The sequence below is a fragment of the Ranitomeya imitator genome, chromosome 3, assembly GCF_032444005.1.
Source record: "Ranitomeya imitator isolate aRanImi1 chromosome 3, aRanImi1.pri, whole genome shotgun sequence".
NCBI lineage: Eukaryota > Metazoa > Chordata > Amphibia > Anura > Dendrobatidae > Ranitomeya > Ranitomeya imitator.
The window spans coordinates 698448625-698468722 of NC_091284.1; the positions used below are offsets into that span (position 1 = coordinate 698448625).

Below are 20098 nucleotides of genomic sequence, written 5' to 3' on the forward strand. Positions count from 1 at the left end.
TTCCACTCCAAGGTGTTCCCCAGGTTTCCTCGCCAATGCTTCGATCATCATGCTCTCGTTTAGTAGTTGTTGGAAACTACGCTGCATTGGGCCTACAAATTGGGTATGGGGTGTAGAGAGATGGTGTGTTCCACTCCAAGGTGTTCCCCAGGTTGCCTTTCCTGAGCTTCGATCTTCCGGCTCTCGTTTAGTAGTTGTTGGAAACTACGCTGCATTAGGCCTACAAATTGGGTATGGGGTGTAGAGAGATGGTGTGATCCACTCCAAGGTGTTCTCCAGGTTGCCTTTCCTGAGCTTCGATCTTCCGGCTCTCGTTTAGTAGTTGTTGGAAACTACGCTGCATTAGGCCTACAAATTGGGTATGGGGTGTAGAGAGATGGTGTGTTCCACTCCAAGGTGTTCCCCAGGTTTCCTCGCCAATGCTTCGATCATCATGCTCTCGTTTAGTAGTTGTTGGAAACTACGCTGCATTGGGCCTACAAATTGGGTATGGGGTGTAGAGAGATGGTGTGTTCCACTCCAAGGTGTTCTCCAGGTTGCCTTTCCTGAGCTTCGATCTTCCGGCTCTCGTTTAGTAGTTGTTGGAAACTACGCTGCATTAGGCCTACAAATTGGGTATGGGGTGTAGAGAGATGGTGTGTTCCACTCCAAGGTGTTCCCCAGGTTGCCTTTCCTGAGCTTCGATCATCATGCTCTCGTTTAGTAGTTGTTGGAAACTACGCTGCATTAGGCCTACAAATTGGGTATGGGGTGTAGAGAGATGATGTGTTCCACTCCAAGGTGTTCCCCAGGTTTCCTCGCCAATGCTTCGATCATCATGCTCTCGTTTAGTAGTTGTTGGAAACTACGCTGCATTGGGCCTACAAATTGGGTATAGGGTGTAGAGAGATGGTGTGTTCCACTCCAAGGTGTTCCCCAGGTTGCCTTTCCTGAGCTTCGATCTTCCGGCTCTCGTTTAGTAGTTGTTGGAAACTACGCTGCATTAGGCCTACAAATTGGGTATGGGGTGTAGAGAGATGGTGTGTTCCACTGTAGAGAGATGGTGTGTTCCACTCCAAGGTGTTCCCCAGGTTTCCTCGCCAATGCTTCGATCATCATGCTCTCGTTTAGTAGTTGTTGGAAACTACGCTGCATTAGGCCTACAAATTGGGTATGGGGTGTAGAGAGATGGTGTGTTCCACTCCAAGGTGTTCCCCAGGTTTCCTCGCCAATGCTTCGATCATCATGCTCTCGTTTAGTAGTTGTTGGAAACTACGCTGCATTGGGCCTACAAATTGGGTATGGGGTGTAGAGAGATGGTGTGTTCCACTCCAAGGTGTTCCCCAGGTTGCCTTTCCTGAGCTTCGATCTTCCGGCTCTCGTTTAGTAGTTGTTGGAAACTACGCTGCATTAGGCCTACAAATTGGGTATGGGGTGTAGAGAGATGGTGTGTTCCACTGTAGAGAGATGGTGTGTTCCACTCCAAGGTGTTCCCCAGGTTTCCTCGCCAATGCTTCGATCATCATGCTCTCGTTTAGTAGTTGTTGGAAACTACGCTGCATTGGGCCTACAAATTGGGTATAGGGTGTAGAGAGATGGTGTGTTCCACTCCAAGGTGTTCCCCAGGTTGCCTTTCCTGAGCTTCGATCTTCCGGCTCTCGTTTAGTAGTTGTTGGAAACTACGCTGCATTAGGCCTACAAATTGGGTATGGGGTGTAGAGAGATGGTGTGTTCCACTGTAGAGAGATGGTGTGTTCCACTCCAAGGTGTTCCCCAGGTTTCCTCGCCAATGCTTCGATCATCATGCTCTCGTTTAGTAGTTGTTGGAAACTACGCTGCATTAGGCCTACAAATTGGGTATGGGGTGTAGAGAGATGGTGTGTTCCACTCCAAGGTGTTCCCCAGGTTTCCTCGCCAATGCTTCGATCATCATGCTCTCGTTTAGTAGTTGTTGGAAACTACGCTGCATTGGGCCTACAAATTGGGTATGGGGTGTAGAGAGATGGTGTGTTCCACTCCAAGGTGTTCCCCAGGTTGCCTTTCCTGAGCTTCGATCTTCCGGCTCTCGTTTAGTAGTTGTTGGAAACTACGCTGCATTAGGCCTACAAATTGGGTATGGGGTGTAGAGAGATGGTGTGTTCCACTGTAGAGAGATGGTGTGTTCCACTCCAAGGTGTTCCCCAGGTTTCCTCGCCAATGCTTCGATCATCATGCTCTCGTTTAGTAGTTGTTGGAAACTACGCTGCATTAGGCCTACAAATTGGGTATGGGGTGTAGAGAGATGGTGTGTTCTACTCCAAGGTGTTCCCCAGGTTTCCTCGCCAATGCTTCGATCATCATGCTCTCGTTTAGTAGTTGTTGGAAACTACGCTGCATTGGGCCTACAAATTGGGTATGGGGTGTAGAGAGATGGTGTGTTCCACTCCAAGGTGTTCCCCAGGTTGCCTTTCCTGAGCTTCGATCTTCCGGCTCTCGTTTAGTAGTTGTTGGAAACTACGCTGCATTAGGCCTACAAATTGGGTATGGGGTGTAAAGAGATGGTGTGTTCCACTCCAAGGTGTTCTCCAGGTTGCCTTTCCTGAGCTTCGATCTTCCGGCTCTCGTTTAGTAGTTGTTGGAAACTATGCTGCATTAGGCCTACAAATTGGGTATGGGGTGTAGAGAGATGGTGTGTTCCACTGTAGAGAGATGGTGTGTTCCACTCCAAGGTGTTCCCCAGGTTTCCTCGCCAATGCTTCGATCATCATGCTCTCGTTTAGTAGTTGTTGGAAACTACGCTGCATTAGGCCTACAAATTGGGTATGGGGTGTAGAGAGATGGTGTGTTCCACTCCAAGGTGTTCCCCAGGTTTCCTCGCCAATGCTTCGATCATCATGCTCTCGTTTAGTAGTTGTTGGAAACTACGCTGCATTGGGCCTACAAATTGGGTATGGGGTGTAGAGAGATGGTGTGTTCCACTCCAAGGTGTTCCCCAGGTTGCCTTTCCTGAGCTTCGATCTTCCGGCTCTCGTTTAGTAGTTGTTGGAAACTACGCTGCATTAGGCCTACAAATTGGGTATGGGGTGTAGAGAGATGGTGTGTTCCACTCCAAGGTGTTCCCCAGGTTGCCTTTCCTGAGCTTCGATCATCATGCTCTCGTTTAGTAGTTGTTGGAAACTACGCTGCATTAGGCCTACAAATTGGGTATGGGGTGTAGAGAGATGGTGTGTTCCACTCCAAGGTGTTCCCTAGGTTTCCTCGCCAATGCTTCGATCATCATGCTCTCGTTTAGTAGTTGTTGGAAACTACGCTGCATTGGGCCTACAAATTGGGTATGGGGTGTAGAGAGATGGTGTGTTCCACTCCAAGGTGTTCCCCAGGTTGCCTTTCCTGAGCTTCGATCTTCCGGCTCTCGTTTAGTAGTTGTTGGAAACTACGCTGCATTAGGCCTACAAATTGGGTATGGGGTGTAGAGAGATGGTGTGTTCCACTGTAGAGAGATGGTGTGTTCCACTCCAAGGTGTTCCCCAGGTTTCCTCGCCAATGCTTCGATCATCATGCTCTCGTTTAGTAGTTGTTGGAAACTACGCTGCATTAGGCCTACAAATTGGGTATGGGGTGTAGAGAGATGGTGTGTTCCACTCCAAGGTGTTCCCCAGGTTTCCTCGCCAATGCTTCGATCATCATGCTCTCGTTTAGTAGTTGTTGGAAACTACGCTGCATTGGGCCTACAAATTGGGTATGGGGTGTAGAGAGATGGTGTGTTCCACTCCAAGGTGTTCTCCAGGTTGCCTTTCCTGAGCTTCGATCTTCCGGCTCTCGTTTAGTAGTTGTTGGAAACTACGCTGCATTAGGCCTACAAATTGGGTATGGGGTGTAGAGAGATGGTGTGTTCTACTGTAGAGAGATGGTGTGTTCCACTCCAAGGTGTTCCCCAGGTTTCCTCGCCAATGCTTCGATCATCATGCTCTCGTTTAGTAGTTGTTGGAAACTACGCTGCATTAGGCCTACAAATTGGGTATGGGGTGTAGAGAGATGGTGTGTTCCACTCCAAGGTGTTCCCCAGGTTGCCTTTCCTGAACTTCTATCTTCAGGCTCTCATTAAATTGTGGTTAAACGGAACAACTGCATTTGGCGTACTAGTTGGTTTGGGGCCTACTATCGGTGTCTGCCGCTCCTTGCTGTTCTCCTGGTTTCCTGTCCTGAAATTCCGTTTTCAGGCGCTCGTTAAGTAGTTGTTAATGTTAGACTGCATTTGGCCTACTAGTTGGGTTGGGGCCTACTATCGGTGTCTGCCACTCCTTGCTGTTCTCCTCCACTGAACAAAGCTGTGCCGCCTGTTTACTACTGTTGCCAATTTTGAACTGCATTTCGACTACTTACTGATTTGGGCCTACTCTCTGTGTCAGCCTCTCATTCCAGTTGTCCTCCACTGCAATGCCCCCTGATTAGTCCTGTGTTACCAATTTTGAACTGCATTTAGCCCACTTTATTCTTTGGGCCTATATCTGTGTTTCCTCCTCATCCTGCCCATTGCCCAGCCAGTGATAGATGAGTCTGCTGGTACATTGACCCATAACGCAACATTTCCCGTGCACGCTACACTGCAAGATTGTGACCCTGCTGAAAGTCAGGTCCCCCTTCCCGCATACCATACCACCTTACACGGGGACAAACAGGAAGGTGCAGATGAAAGTGCAGGTTCCTTCATCAGGTGGGGGGAGGAATACTAGTTGGCGACGTCACTGTCACAGGGCCTCTCATAGTACGCAAAAGTGTTGCTGCCGGTGGGAGGCGCCCCCGCCGTGCAAACACACCGCTGTACTTTGAGGGGCCCTGTGCCAGTGCCAATGCCAACGAGTGGGTCCCCCCTGCTTGCTCAGGTTCACAGCACTTGCAAAGTTGAAATACTTACCTCTCCCTGCTCCACTGCCGTGACGTGGTCCAGATTTCCTGGGCCCACTAATTACTTGAACCAGCCCTACCCACCACAACTTTAGCCAAATGAACCCCAATTTCAAATGCCTTCCAATTATTATAAGGTAAATTACGCTTGACAAGCTTCATTAAGAAGAATGGATGGTTTTGACATTAAAATGGGCACTCTAGGTGTTTTCCTGGCCCCCACTCGCTGCCGACTATGCTGCCCCATTGACTTGCATTGGGTTTCATGTTTCGGTCGATTCCGACTTTACGTCATAATCGGCCGATTTCACTCGACCCGACTTTTGAGATAGTCGGGTTTCGCGAAACCCGGCTCGACTCTAAAAAGGTCAAGGTCGCTCAACTCTAGTCTCCACGATATGTCAGAAGTTTTCTAATGTTAGTTTTCAAAATGTCCACGTACCTCTATATGTATATAGTGTCGTCATTGTAGTGTTTGTCAAATCACTACGTCAGTTCTAAAATACTTCTCTCCATTTGTAAGTGATCTGATAAATAAAACAATATGACCACATATACCCTGTCCAGAACTTGAGAGTAAAATCTAAAATGAACATGGTAGGGTGCTACCACACACTCCTTCAGGCTGCATGCATCTGAAATTCTTCCTACTATGATGCCCAATGGCCACAACATGTTAAAACTAAATTGTGAGGCAATGGAGCAAAGTGGTGGGCACAGTTTTGCAGCCAACTAAACCATGTGGCATCACCCTTAGGCTTGGCGTCACACATGCACAGTCTAAGAACAGACCATGGTGTATGTAATGGCTGCAGTTCTTACCTGAACATCAGATCGCACTCAGACCAATGTTGGTCTATGGGGCTGCATACATGTCTGTTTTTTTTCTTCGGATTGAGTTTGATCTAATATTTGGATCACATCCAGCCATGCAAGTCGATGGCTGCATGGAAAACATCTGACGCAGTCCGATTTCAGCGAGGTGACACAATGGAGAAGATGGAGAAATTTTGTTCTCCATCTTCTCTTCATCCGAGAGAATCGGATCACACTAAGCTGACACTTGATCAAATTCTGAGCAGAGTTTCATCTGCGTCATTTGCATAATCTGCCCGATTTTCTAGGATGAGAGACTCGACTGCCGCATGCAGTTTTCCTAAGGCAGAAAGTCCAGGTTAGGACCCCCAGTCATCGTGGTCGGACTGTGAATAACAGATGTGTGAAGCCCCTAATATTGTATCATAATAGTCAATATTTGACGATCAATGTTATAAGATTATTGAAATTGCTGGATAAGTGTCATCTTACGCCAGGAAAGCAAGTGATGGACCTGAGATAATTGTCGTCTGTAACATACAACTCTGCTTTCCTCCAATGCAGTCATCAAAATTATCACAAAATTCTACAGTCTTTAAATTGAATTAGATTTATTCTTTTCTCTTCAATGTACAATGTTACAAGTTACATAGTAACACAGGTTGAAAAAAGACTTCGGTCCATCAAGACTGTTTATAACCCACAGTGCCAAAGGTGATGGTACTAGATTCTGCGATGGCACATTGATCCAGGAAACTACCCTGATTGCCACTTAGAGTCAGAATGGATTTTTCTTTAATTTGGGGCAATTGGCATCTGTCTCATGAGGTTTTCGCCTTCCTCTGGACAGTGTTAGGTTATAGGCTGATCTCGACACACTTGCGTCTTCTTTTAACCTTTTAAATAATTAAACGATGTAAGCAGACAAGTCAGTCAAAGATGAGTTAATCTGTCTCTTTTTACTTCATGGAACATTCTGGTTGTAGATGTAGCAGTAAAGTATATGGCAATTATGTTTCTGTTTTTATGATACCAGGTTTGTCAGACATTGTTTTATGTTATTCCAGAGTAAAACTTGTATTTATAGTACTGTATTTTAAAGAAAATGTATCTTGTTACACCTTTTTATAATTGTGCTTATTTACAAAGCTTCATTTTCCATCCCAATAATAGCACCCACTTGCGTTTTATAGAGGTACCTTCCTTGTACAGTGGGGAAAATAAGTATTTGATGCACTGCGGATTTTTCAAATTTTCCCACCTATAAAGATTGGGGAGGTCTGTAATTTTTATTGTAGGTACACTTCAAGTGTGAGAGACAGAATCTTAAAAAAAAAAAAAAAAAAAAACAGAAAATCACATTGTATGATTTTTACATAATTAATTTGCATTTTATTGCATAAGATATGTTTTTGATACTATAGAAAAACAGAACTTAATATTTGGTACATAAACCATTGTTTGCAATTACAGAGGTCAGAAGGAAGGAGGTTGTTAGCCAAACTCTGGTGATACATGACCCCATTTATCCTCCCTTTAATACGGTGCAGTCATCCTGTTCCTTTTGCAGAAAAGCACCCCCAAAGTATGATGTTTCCCCCACCATGATTCACGGTGGGGATGGTGTTCTTGGGGTTGAACTCATCCTTCTTCTTCCTCCAAACACTGCAAGTGGTGTTGATACCAAAAAGGTCTATTTTGGTCTCATCTGGATCAACCAGATAGTTTGGCGACCTTCAAATCGGCCTGGACATGTGATAGCGTGAGCATTGCATGCCCTGAAGGATTTTAATCCTTGACCAGGTCCTCCTGTGTAGTTCTGGGCTGATTCCTGACCTTTCTCAGAATAAGGCCGGGACCACACATACGCGAGATACGGCCAAGTCTCGCATGTGAAATCCCTCCTCTGGCGCCGGCACTTGGAAGCGGAGCATGCAGCTCCATGTGTTGCTATGCGGCTGCACGCTCCGCTCCGGAGTGCCGGCGCCAGAGGAGGGATTTCAGCTGCGAGACTCGGCCGTATCTCGCGTATGTGTGATCCCGGCCTTATCCTTACGCCACAAGGGGAGATCTTGCATGGAGCCCCAGACAGAGGAAGATTGACAGTCATCTTGTGTTTCTTCCATTTTCTAATAATTGTGCCAACTGTTGTTACCTTTTCACCAAGCTGCTTCCTATTGTCCTGTAACCCATCCCAGCTGTCACGCTCACACCCTGACTGGTGGGCGTGAGCTCGGGGGTTTGTGGCCCCACTGTGCCACGAACCAGACTCCCCTGGAAGGGTCGTGACTATGACAGCTGCCTTGGTTTTCACTGGAGCCTCTGATGGTGAGGTCAGGCTTGTGCGGCAGGCAGCTGCCAGGTGCTACTCCAGGGTGGTGTCTGGCTGTGGCTGCTGATCCCATTTGGAGAACAGGAATACTAGGACAGGTGCGGGCATCAGGCAGGACTAGCAGATGAGCACGGATGAAACTCAGACGAGTAGGCTGGCACGGCTGAGACACAGGGCTGGCAGAGACACAGGGCTGGCAAGTACGGCAGAGACACAGGACAGGTTGGTGTGGTGTATGAAGGAACAGGTTGAGACCTGTTCACACAGGAGATGCAGGTATGGAAACAAGCCGGAAGGAAAAGAGTATGAACGAACAGGTTGGGACCTGTTCACACAGGAAGAGAAGTGCGAGGCTGCAGATAGGAGCGGAAGAGCAGTAAGAGATAGCACAGCAACAAAAGCTAAGCAGAGCGGAACTGCAAGGAATGCGGAGAGGAGCTGCAGCAAGAGATTACTGCAGAAGCTAAGCAGAACGGAACCACAAGGAATGCGGAGAGGAGCTGCAGCAAGAGATTCCTGCAGCAATAGGAGCAGAGTAGAGTAGAACGGAGCAGAACCGCATGAGTGCGGAGCAGAGGTAAAGTTGCAAGAGAGCGGAGCACAGGCTAAGTCACAAGAGCCACAAGAGTGCAGAGCATAAGGACGCAAGGAAAGACACAGCAAGGAAGGAAGCCGCAGACAAGGAGACAGAAGTAGGACAAAGTTCAGACAAGGTACTGGAACAAGACAAGGTACAAGAACAAAGATACATGGGCCAGGATATTCTGCCTCCTGGAGGGCGGACAAACAAGATCAAGGCAAGGCAAGGAGAAAAGCCCCTAGAGAGGGAGTAACACAGAGCAAGGCCTGGCAACTCAGAGAAAAAACACAAACTGAGTTAACACATTGCACAGGCCCAGTCCACTGGGTGGAGCTGCACTAAATACTGGAGGCCTCTTGGTAATTGGTCAGGAATAGACCAGACAGGTGCAACGGATTCCTATAAGAACCAGAGAGTTCAGGCGCCGCCCTCCTATGCACACAGCCAGGAAGCATGCAGGGAGCAGAGGCACAGAATATGGAGCTGGCAAGAAACAAACCACATCATGACCTGGAGCAGTGGGTAAGATAGTGTGAGAGATGAGAGGCCATTGCCGTGATGCCAGCAGAATTGTTACACCAGCATTGTGCAGGTCTACAATTTTGTCCCTGGTGTCCTTAGACAGTTCTTTGGTCTTGGCCATGGTGGAGAGGTTGGAGTGTGATTGAGTGTTTGGACAGGTGTCAGTTATACAGGTGGATCGCCCCCATGGGCCCGTGGGGTACTCGGTACCGGGTCCTTCGGTTCACAGGGGGATGTCACGGTGGCTGACTTGGTCCGTGGCCCTGGGACGTCCGTGTAAAACTGAAAGGTCCTTAAGGGGAATGTTCGTGACGCCACCTGTGGTATTCGGTCAGGGTGACCAACGCTGCTTTAAGGGCTCCGCTGGGGTGATGTTATGGCAGCTAGATGGTATACCTTCTCACAGGTGAAGTGTATCCTCAGGGCTTCCCGGTGTATAGATGGTGAATGATGAATGGCACAGTGAAGAACGAGGACACAAGGTTGCAGTCTCTTTACCTTTACTGAAGACTTCAGCATCCACAGTGCAGGGCACCAGATCACAGGGCAGGCAGAGTCCGGCCAGTTTGGAGGCAAGTCCAGAGTTCCCTTGTCCAGGTGGAAATCAGTAGCCTTCCTTTGCGCTGCAGTGTTGTAGTCCCTTACTGCTAAGCTTCTCATAAGGTCCTCACAGATGTAATGTCTTTCTCTCTGTCCCCCATATAGGATAGGAAAAACCCGTATGACTGGTGGCTAGAGGCTGTTTATAGGGACTCTAGCATGCCCTGGCCTCCAAAGGTTGCCACCGTGCCTCCTGGGTGTAGGGTGGACAGATAACTTGCAATTAGCTGTCCTGCCGGTTTCTGGAGCAAGGCATAAAGGTCCTTACTCCCTTGGTGTTCCGGCTACTGGGATTCTGCGCCTCAGAGGGAGGCAGCATGTGTAGGGCTGTTCCCCTCCTGGAATCCTCTCCTTTGCTACGACTTCCTTCACGCTCTCTGCAATACAATTCTGCCTTCTGTGTGTCTCTTTCTGGGAGCTGCAGCTCTGAGGGCATGCACAGCTCTGAGTCCTTTCTCCTTCGTTCGCTGACAGGATCCCACCCCTGTCAGGGACCAACTAACTGATCTGAGCTCCGCCAGCAACTAACTAACTTTCCCTACAGGCGACCAGTTTTACTTATGTGGGGAGTGACCTAATAAATAGGAGCAAGAGCTCCCCCTGGTGGCCTGGAGTGTGAAATGTGTTGCATGTTTGTGATACCTGGATGCAGTTATCCTTCATTGCCTCCCAAATATAGCATCACTCTCCCTGAGAGGAAAGCAATACCACTGCGACGACCAGGACCCTGGGGCGCCGCACTGGTAATGAGTACAAACAGCTGCAATTAATACAGGTAATGAGTGCAGAAGAGGAGGGCTTCTTAAAGCAAAACTAACAGGTCTGTGAGAGCCAGAATTGTTGCTGATTGGTAGGTGATCAAATACTTATTTAATGCAATAAAATGCAATTTAACTTTTTAGAAATCATACAATGTGATTTTCTGGATTCTTTCTTAGATTCTGTCTCTCATGGCTGCAGTGTACCTATGATAAAAATTACAGACCTCTCCATTCTTTGTAGGTGGGAAAACTTGCAAAATCGGCAGTGTATCAAATACTTATTTTCCCCACTGTATGTCTTTGAATGACCCTAAATTTAGCTAGACGAGCCTGTATGGTCAGTCCTCTGTTTTTTTGCAGTAGGGTGATAACAGTACTCAGAACATAAATGCAGTGAAATGGGATCCTTTCATCTCTGCCGGCTCCATGCAAGACCAAAAGACAGACGATACATGAGTAAGGCCGGGTTCACACTGCGTTAACAGCAACCCGTTAAGCACATACGCTAACGGGCTGCTGTTAACGCAAGTGTCGACGTTCTAATGCGCTAGCGCAGATGGAGCATCTGCTAGCTCCAGCTGCGCTAGCAGTGACGGACCTGGAAACGCTGCAGCCCACGTCTCGGGTCCGTCACTCAATGACGGCACATCGCGGGGGTGCGCTAGCGAAGCGTCCGACATTACATTCAATGGCAGCGTTAACGGACTACGTTACACCGCGTTATGCCGCGGTGTAACGTAGTCCGTTTAATGGAGTCACTGAACGCAATGTGAACCCAGCCTAAGAGTCTTGCACAGAATCGGCCAAGGCAGAAGGATCTCATTGATCCACATAACATCCAGGGCAGCACAACCTCTTTATCAAGGTTTTCCCGAACTGAATTTACGGTATTGATCATTTAATTATATATTTTATTTTATAGCAATTGAATTATTTTTTTATTTGTATTGTTCTTTACTCATTTTTTGCAAAAAGTTATACTGTGTCTTACCAGATATGTAAGATTTAACAGACTGCATATTGCATTAATACAAGGCTGACTATTTTTTTTGTTTCTAGTTACTCCAACCCATGTTCCACTGCAAGAAGCAGTTCTTCCACTAGCAGCTTGCTTACTTACCAGAAGATGAATGTGGACAATGGTGAGACAACTAAATCATACGGTAGAAACTATATTCCTGTGTTATTGCAGGGGCATCTCAGATTGTGAGAATCCCCCAATCATTGGTGAGACATGGCTGCAGGGTCATCTCAGATTGTGAGAATCCCCCAATCATTGGTGAGACATGGCTTCAGGGGCATCTCAGATTGTGAGAATCCCCCAATCATTGGTGAGACATGGCTTCAGGGGCATCTCAGATTGTGAGAATCCCCCAATCATTGGTGAGACATGGCTTCAGGGGCATCTCAGATTGTGAGAATCCCCCAATCATTGGTGAGACATGGCTGCAGGGCCGTCTCAGATTGTGAGAATCCCCCAATTATTGGTGAGACATGGCTGCAGGGGCATCTCAGATTGTGAGAATCCCCCAATCATTGGTGAGACATGGCTGCAGGGGCATCTCAGATTGTGAGAATCCCCCAATCATTGGTGAGACATGGCTGCAGGGGCATCTCAGATTGTGAGAATCCCCCAATCATTGGTGAGACATGGCTGCAGGGTCATCTCAGATTGTGAGAATCCCCCAATCATTGGTGAGACATGGCTGCAGGGGCATCTCAGATTGTGAGAATCCCCCAATCATTGGTGAGACATGGCTGCAGGGGCATCTCAGATTGTGAGAATCCCCCAATCATTGGTGAGACATGGCTGCAGGGGCATCTCAGATTGTGAGAATCCCCCAATCATTGGTGAGACGTGGCTGCAGGGGCAACTTTGATGGAAGTCATCATATGTTGACCCCTTATGCTGCAAATGCCGCATTTATATCTGATTTAGGAGCTATTCACACTTAAGGCTTCTTGGTCAGTTTACATCGGTAAGGTAAAGTTCCCAGTGATCAGTGTTTTTTCAAACATTTGTTAGGCCGATTATTGGCTTGTTTAAGGTTAAGTTCCCACAATGAATTCTTGGTGAGTTTTTGATGCTGTTTGTTTTCGCAGTTCAAAAAACGCATCATCATAGGGTATGATTCATGTAATACTCACATCACTGTATCAAAAATATTTTGCCAAATACTGTGAAGTATCAAAAATAAGACAGCGCTGTTAAAAGTAGGACACGCCAACAAGACAATAAAAGTGTCAAAACCTGCAAAAAAAGGAGGTGTTATCTGTCCTTTATGCTTTCTTACCCTTTGGCCAGGTTTACGCATTTCATGTTTTGTGCTGTTTCTACTCATGGATTGTAGGCACGTAAAATCGGCAGCATTGTGCACTTCCAACTAAGTGGATGGGTGTTATCCTAATCTAATCCAAGGGGTGAAATTTTGGGTGTGAAATTCACACAGAATTTGGCTTTTGTTGAGGTATTTGTTTAACCTCAGCATGTCAATTTCTGTTGCAGAAACATAAAGTTTGCTCTGAACTTGTAGATTGTGAGCCCTCGCGGGCAGTGCCCCCTCTCCTCCTCTACCAGTTGTGACTTGTATTGTTCAAGATTATTGTACTTGTTTTTATTATGTATACCCCTCCTCACATGTAAAGCGCCATGGAATAAATAGCACTATAAAAAATAATAATAATAATAACTTGACAGCCTCAGACATGTCTGAGTTAGATCCAGGAGACCTACACCCAGCCCAGTGTGTTTCACTGTCCATGTCCGGATCACAATATCAGGAGAGTTTACAGGTTTCCTGGCCAAAAATCATCAGTCTCCTATATGCTTATGAGGCTGTGGAGTTCAGGCCAAGTGACCGATGGCCAGCCCAGAAATCAGGGACATGAGCACAGCCCTTTAGATCAGGGCTTACTAATCTTCTTTGTATGGTAATATTGGTGTGAAAAGAGCATTCATTTAACTTGTAATAAATATAGTCTCGTGGCGGATTAGCATGAAGACGACTTGATAATTTAGCAAATTCTTAATATCAGAAGTCATGGGGCTGGCAGTAAGGCATTATACTTTTATCCTATTCATTAAGACTCAGTATGTATGGCAGCATTAATCTACATTATATCCAGCGTCCGGATAACCAGCACTGGCACCATCGGCCATTCCAAGTGCATGTTAATATACGATGATCCAGTTAGCTGTCATGGAATAAAGTCCAATAGATTTATATCTTTTTCAGGTTTCCCTCCGAGTACCATGAAAGAATCCTGTCAGCTGTAAATTAGTGTGCACATGTAGGGGATGTGACAGGGTAATGCCTGGTTCCCCTTAACCTCTGTATATACTGTATGTAACTAATGTCTTTCATGTTTTGCATATGTTTCATACACGATGGTACTGCTATGCATAAAGTGTATTACCACTGTGTATATGAGTACTGCTACACCTTATGTGTGTTGCTCTGTCTAATGCTTAATATGTTTTCCCATGTATTTGCACATTGTTTCTCAGGGAATGCAAGTGCCAGTATAGTGTTAGAGTAGTATCCCAAGTTGGCCACTATATGGGGGCATCATAGAAAATGGTTAGCATAGGAGGGGCACGGTGGGAATAAGATAGAGGAGGCTTCCTGTTTTAGCCCAGTTGGGACCGGGGCGCCCGAGTAGCTCTACAGGGCTGTCCAGCCTGAGGTTGACATCGTGCCCCGTAACATTCCTCAGAAGTGTGAGCCCAGCTGACAGGATCCAGGGGCCGGAGAGTTACAGCAAACGCAGCAGCAGCATTGACGGTGCAGAATTAGTGGGTCTGCAGTTGTCATCAGAAGGAAAAGCTAAGCAGCACGAAACCAGGTCACAAGAAATGTGGCAGATTTTTGCGTGGTCAGCGGTTTTCAGATCTGGGGCGAAACGGTGGAGAACCCCCTCACAGGAGGCAAGAATACAGGACAGTGAATATGTTAAGGGACCGAAGGATGCGGTCCATCCCAGGGACAAGCTTAGCATACGTGAGAGAAGGCAAGGGAAAGCGGAAGCATTGCCTGATAAGAATTCCTGAGTGTGTATTGAATATGCCCTGGATGAAGTGCTGAGTAAAAGAGTTGATGTTGAAACCGGACAGTGACTCTTATTTTGTGGAACCGTCTGTGAGGAATACATCCCCGTACCGGGCAAGTCCAGATGGCGTTGAGGAACAGCACCGAGGTACTCAGAGAAGAAAACATGATCTTGTGCTGGGAGAGGGCCAGGGGGTGATACAAGGGTTGCTGTCAGCCATGACTACGGCCCTGTCCCCGACTTCCTACACATATCCCACACGCAGACACTGACTGTATAGATTCATGTTTGTAACGGGTTTTTTTAAGTATAGTGTGGTGTCCGATAGTTCAAATCTTCCAATAATCCAGTACAGAACAGATGCGCTGTGGACTTTACCAGTGGCTTAGGGTTGGTGCAGAGTGAAATCACAGTGGATTACAGTACGGTAACCTCATCCACATGCTGAGGACATTTTTGATAATGAAGTCACAAGCATAATGTTTTCTTCCAATTCCACGGCATGTTCATTCTGCTGTGTATATGGTGCAGATATTTAAGTCCATGTGCACACTTTGAGCATTTGGTGAGTTTTTTTACATCAGTTTCTGTAAGCCAAAACCAGGAGTGGAACAATCAGAGGAAAAGTATAGTATGGTTTTGGCTTACAAATACTGAGGTAAGAAAAACTCACCAAATACTCAATGTGTGCACATGGCCTAAGGCTGTGTGCCATTGATGAGTTTTTGATGCTGCATATTTTTGCTGCATTAAAAACTCATCATCTTAGACCACATTCACACGTTCAGTATTTTACCTCAGTGTCTGTGAGCCAAAACCATGATGGGTGATAAATACAGAAGTGGTGATGTGTTGCTATTATACTTTTCCTCTAATTGTTCGACTCCTAATTTTGTCTTACAAATAGTGATGTGAAATACTGAGCAAATACTGAACGTGTGAACGTGGCTTTACAGTTCCGTAAAAGTGGATGGATTTTTAGAAACCTCGTGCCCACTGTGCTTCTTTATTACTCAGTGTTAACTGACCTGCGATGTGAGTTTCAAATCTGCAAAATATCAACTTCTCTTGCGGGTACACTGAGTTTTATGTGCAGATTTTCCCCATAGACTTGCATTAGATGTGGTAAATCCGTAGGTAAAAAAATGCACACAAGTTTTTAGTGCTTTTCTGCTGTGGAAACGCACTAAAAACGCTTGTGATCTGCACATGACTATCAATAAAATGTTGTCAAAGCCAAATACCAGAAAGAATGAAAAACAAAGCAGCTTTATTTAAAATATGACATGCCAAGATAAAAGCCATATGATTAAAAACGCATGTAAGAGAAAACGCACTAAAAAAAAACCCAATAAAAAACCTAATTTACATAATGGGTGCAGACAATCTGCAACATTAAAAATTCACCAAATGCTCATCAAGGGAACATAGCCTCATACATGTGGATTTGCAGCAAGAACTATACCTCAGTATCTGTAAGCCCAAACCAGGAGTGGGTGATAAATACAGAAGTGGTGCATATGTTTCTATTATACTTTTCCTCTGATTGTTCCACTCCTGGTTTTGACTTACAAATACTGAGGTAAAATACTGACCAAATACTCAACGTGTGAACATGGCCTTACAGGACCAAGGAAGCCGTTTTTTTTCTTTATTTTTCACTTACCGTACTTTTCTTTCTTTGGTATTAAAACCATGATTCCTAATAGTCCACAAATAAGCCTGCTGAGCTGGAAGATTCAACCCTCCGCCTCCGTTATTACAGTAATCTGTATGTGATTAGCAGTAGCGGACACAGTCAGGAAAGGGCCCCTGTGCAAGAACAATATACGGGCCCTCTGCAGTCCAACAGAAAATCATAGTGCACAAATCACCTGTTTTGGAGGAGGAAATGGGTCCCCTTAGTTCTTAGGCCCCAGGTTGCACCAGTGATATGTCCACCCCTGACGATTAGGCTGCCGTCACACTAGCAGTATTTGGTCAGTATTTTACCTCAGTATTTGTAAGCCAAAACCAGGAGTGGGTGATAAATGCAGAAGTGGTGCATATGTTTCTATTATACTTTTCCTCTGTTTGTTCCACTCCTGGTTTTGGCTTACAAATACTGATGTAAAATACTGACCAAATACTGCTAGTGTGATGGCAGCCTTAGACTGATGGAGTATTATATCACGCCTTGTGTTCGGTGAGTAATGGTGAAACCCAGGGCTGTGGAGTTGGTAAGCCAAGACTCCGACTCCTCAATTTCCATGACACCCGACTCCACCAAAATGGGCTCCGACTCCACAGCCCTGTTGATACCTGTAGCAGCCTGTCACATTGCAGCACACTAATTGGTTTCTTTTAGTATTTAGATCATGACTGTTCGATCACTAAACAGGTAGAGGATAAACGTGTCACTGGTGTATACTTTATGGAGTCGGGAACTTAGAAGCTCACTGTGTGCACACGTTCATGATTTTTCACATTTTTTCTTCGTTATAAAAATGCGATAAAGCCGCGTAAAAAAAAAAACAACGCATACATTAAGCATCCTATTATTATAATGCGACCCGCAATTTTTGTGCACGTGTTGCTTTTTTTTCTGCGGCGGAATCGCATTCCGGAAAAAAAACGCAGCATGTTCATTCTTTGTGCGGAATCGCGGGGATTCCGCACACATAGGAATGCATTGATCCGCTTACTTTCCGCATGTGGCTATGCCCACCATGCAGGAAGTAAGCGGATCATGTGCGGTTGGTACCCAGGGTGGAGGAGAGGAGACTCTCCTCCAGGCCCTGGGAACCATATAATTGTAAAAAAGAATTAAAATAAAAAATCGTGATATTCTCACCTTCCGGCAGCTTTCCTGCTCCTCGCGATGCTTCAGTTCCCAGTGATGCTTTGTGGCAATGACCTGTGATGACGTAGTGATCTTGTGAGACCGCTTCGTCATCTGGGGTCATTGCCGCGAGGCATTATTGGGAACGGGAGCATCGCGAGGAGCGGGAAGGCTGCGGGGGACGCCGGAAGGTGAGAATATCACGATTTTTTTTTTTATTGTTTTTAACATTAGATCTTTTTACTATTGATGCTGCACAGGCAGCATCAATAGTAAAAGTTTGTCACACTTGTGAAACACTATGCTTGACAAGTGTGACCAACTTGTCAATCAGTTTTCCAAGCGATGCTACAGATCGCTTGGAAAACGCTAGCATTCTGCAAACTAATTACGCTTGGAAAACGCTAGGGTTTAGCGGGAATACGCATGCCAATTCCGCATGCGTTTTACCCGAGGCACAGTTGCTGAATTGTCGCGGCAATTCCGGATGTGAGCACATAGCCTTAATGTGATCACAAATTTTGTTATTGACCCGTTTTCTTACTGTAGCCAGAAATCAGGGTAAATAAGCTTTTGTAGCTGCCATACCGTGGACGTGTGGAGGCAATTACTGCTCAGCCATAGAGTTATCGCTAGGAGGCATGTAAAGTAATAAACCACTAGATAAGTGTGTGAACGCAATGACCTACTGATCTTCAAGGAGAATCACACATTAGTGAGATGTTATATTCTATTGCTAACCACCCACGTAGTGCACTATACTATATTTTACTGTGACATATGGCAGTGAAGTTCATAAGTCCAGACAGAATTGTTGTCCTATTAAGAGAGTGATTTATTTTTGTCTTTTCTCCTTTTGTGCTGATAACAGGCAATGCTACAGACATCAATGATAACCGGTGAGTCCCCTGTATTTGCACACAGCGTCTTTTTCAGGCGAATGCTGCCTAGAACCCACCTGAAAAAGCCCAAAAGAGCATTAAAAATAAAATGTATGCACTGCAATGTCAGCGACATATACTGTAACTCACCATTAAATTATGTCCATTCATTTGTCAAATCATTCATTTAAAAACTAAACAACAAAAAAAACGCCCTCCTCTGTTCCACAGTTGTGTTTTGTTTACATGGCTAGTGGGAATTCTGCACCCTATAGTACTACCAGAAGTGAATCCATAGGTCTTGAAGAGTACTTTGATATGAGCAGTCTTTATTATATTCACGAGAAATAAAATAGCTCATAACCCATCGATATAAAAATATGCCGAAGGCAGTGATCCACCTTGACACATAGTTTCGCCTTCTTTGCTTCTGCTGGGGCATAGAACCCTATTATATTGTTCTATTATGGCCAAGTCTAAATAATGAAAGTAAAATTGTAAATAGCAACCTGATGGATTTTTAAAATGTGTAAAATAAGTAAAGTGCTTCATTTGTTGCCACGGTTTTTTTGCCTGGATTATTTCTATTTGTGATCTTTCATTACATGTTTAATGTACCTTCATTTTCGGCTTTATCTTTGTTCCAGAAGTGACTTGCCATGTGGCTGTGAGGCTGATGAACAGTCCCAGTTATTTCCCCTTCACCAGGAGACTGCAGCCAGCTAATAACAGGGTTCACTAAATGTGTCTTTTCACCTGCACTTCCAGGTAAGTCAATGGAAAGGAGTTTTACATTTTAAAAGGAATCTGTCACCTAATCTGAGAGCAGCATGATGTAGAGACAGATACCCTGGTTCCAGTGATGTCTCACTTACTGGGCTGCTTGATGTAGTAAGCTGTCAATCAGTGGTGCGATCGGGATTATACAGAGCTCAGCATTCAGAGAACTGCTAGATCTGCAGCAGATAAAACACTGATTGTCTCAAAACTGCAGCTACCAGTAAAGTAAGTGATGTATCACTGTAGTCAGGGTCTCTGCCCCTACAGCTGCTCTCAGATAGGAGACCAGAAATCTGGTGACAGATTCCCTTTATTTGTATTAAAGGGGAATTACCATCTTACACATTTATTGCATGTCAACAAGTCCAATATACGGATAGAACAACAGGTCATGTGACCTCTGACCTGTGGCGTTCTGACGTTAAAGGGATAATCTAAAACATGTGCCTCTGCTGTGTACTGTGTAAGGCCAGTCTCACACGTCCAGATAATTCCGGTACCGGAAAAATCGGTACCGGAATTTTCGTGTCCGTGAGCTCACGTAGGCCTTCCATGTGGCACACGTGTGCCGCCCGTGTGCCGACTGGGTACCACACTGAGCGTGCAGGAGACAGCGCTAGAGATAAGCGCTGTCCCCTGCATCTAGTGCTGAAGCCATTCATATCTTCTCTCCAGCAGCGTTCGCTGGATAGAAGATATGAAAAATCCTTTTTTTTTTTTTGTGTGTGTGTAAAATAAAGATCCCTGTCCCCACCCCCCTCCCACCCCCTGTGCGCCCCCCACAGCTTCTCCTGTATGAGCGGTCACGTGGTGCCACCCATTACAGTGATGAATATGCGGCTCCACCCCTATGGGAGGTGGAGCCACATATTCATGACTGTAATGGGCGGCACCACGTGACCGCTCATACAGGAGAAGGTGCAGCGAGGACATGACGCTGCGAGAGAGCCGGGTGAGTATTTAAATAACAGCGGGCGGGCGCACAGGGGGTGGGAGGGGGGTGGGGACAGGGATCTTTATTTTACACACGAAAAAAAAAAGGATTTTTCATATCTTCTATCCAGCGAATGCTGCTGGAGAGAAGATATGAAT

At 45.8% G+C, this 20098-nt stretch overlaps 1 protein-coding gene across 4 annotated transcripts in view; it reads left to right on the plus strand.

Moving 5' to 3' along the window:
• The window catches only part of KIF5A (kinesin family member 5A), a 228895-nt gene that overhangs the window by 199434 nt on the left and 9363 nt on the right, over positions 1-20098 (plus strand). For all 4 annotated transcript variants that reach the window (XM_069758567.1, XM_069758565.1, XM_069758568.1 and 1 more), the window contains 3 exons: positions 11534-11616; positions 18217-18244; positions 18874-18994. In XM_069758567.1, coding sequence (XP_069614668.1) covers positions 11534-11616; positions 18217-18244; positions 18874-18952 — 190 coding nt within the window. In that variant the 3' untranslated portion in view covers positions 18953-18994. The remainder of the gene's footprint in view (positions 1-11533; positions 11617-18216; positions 18245-18873; positions 18995-20098) is intronic.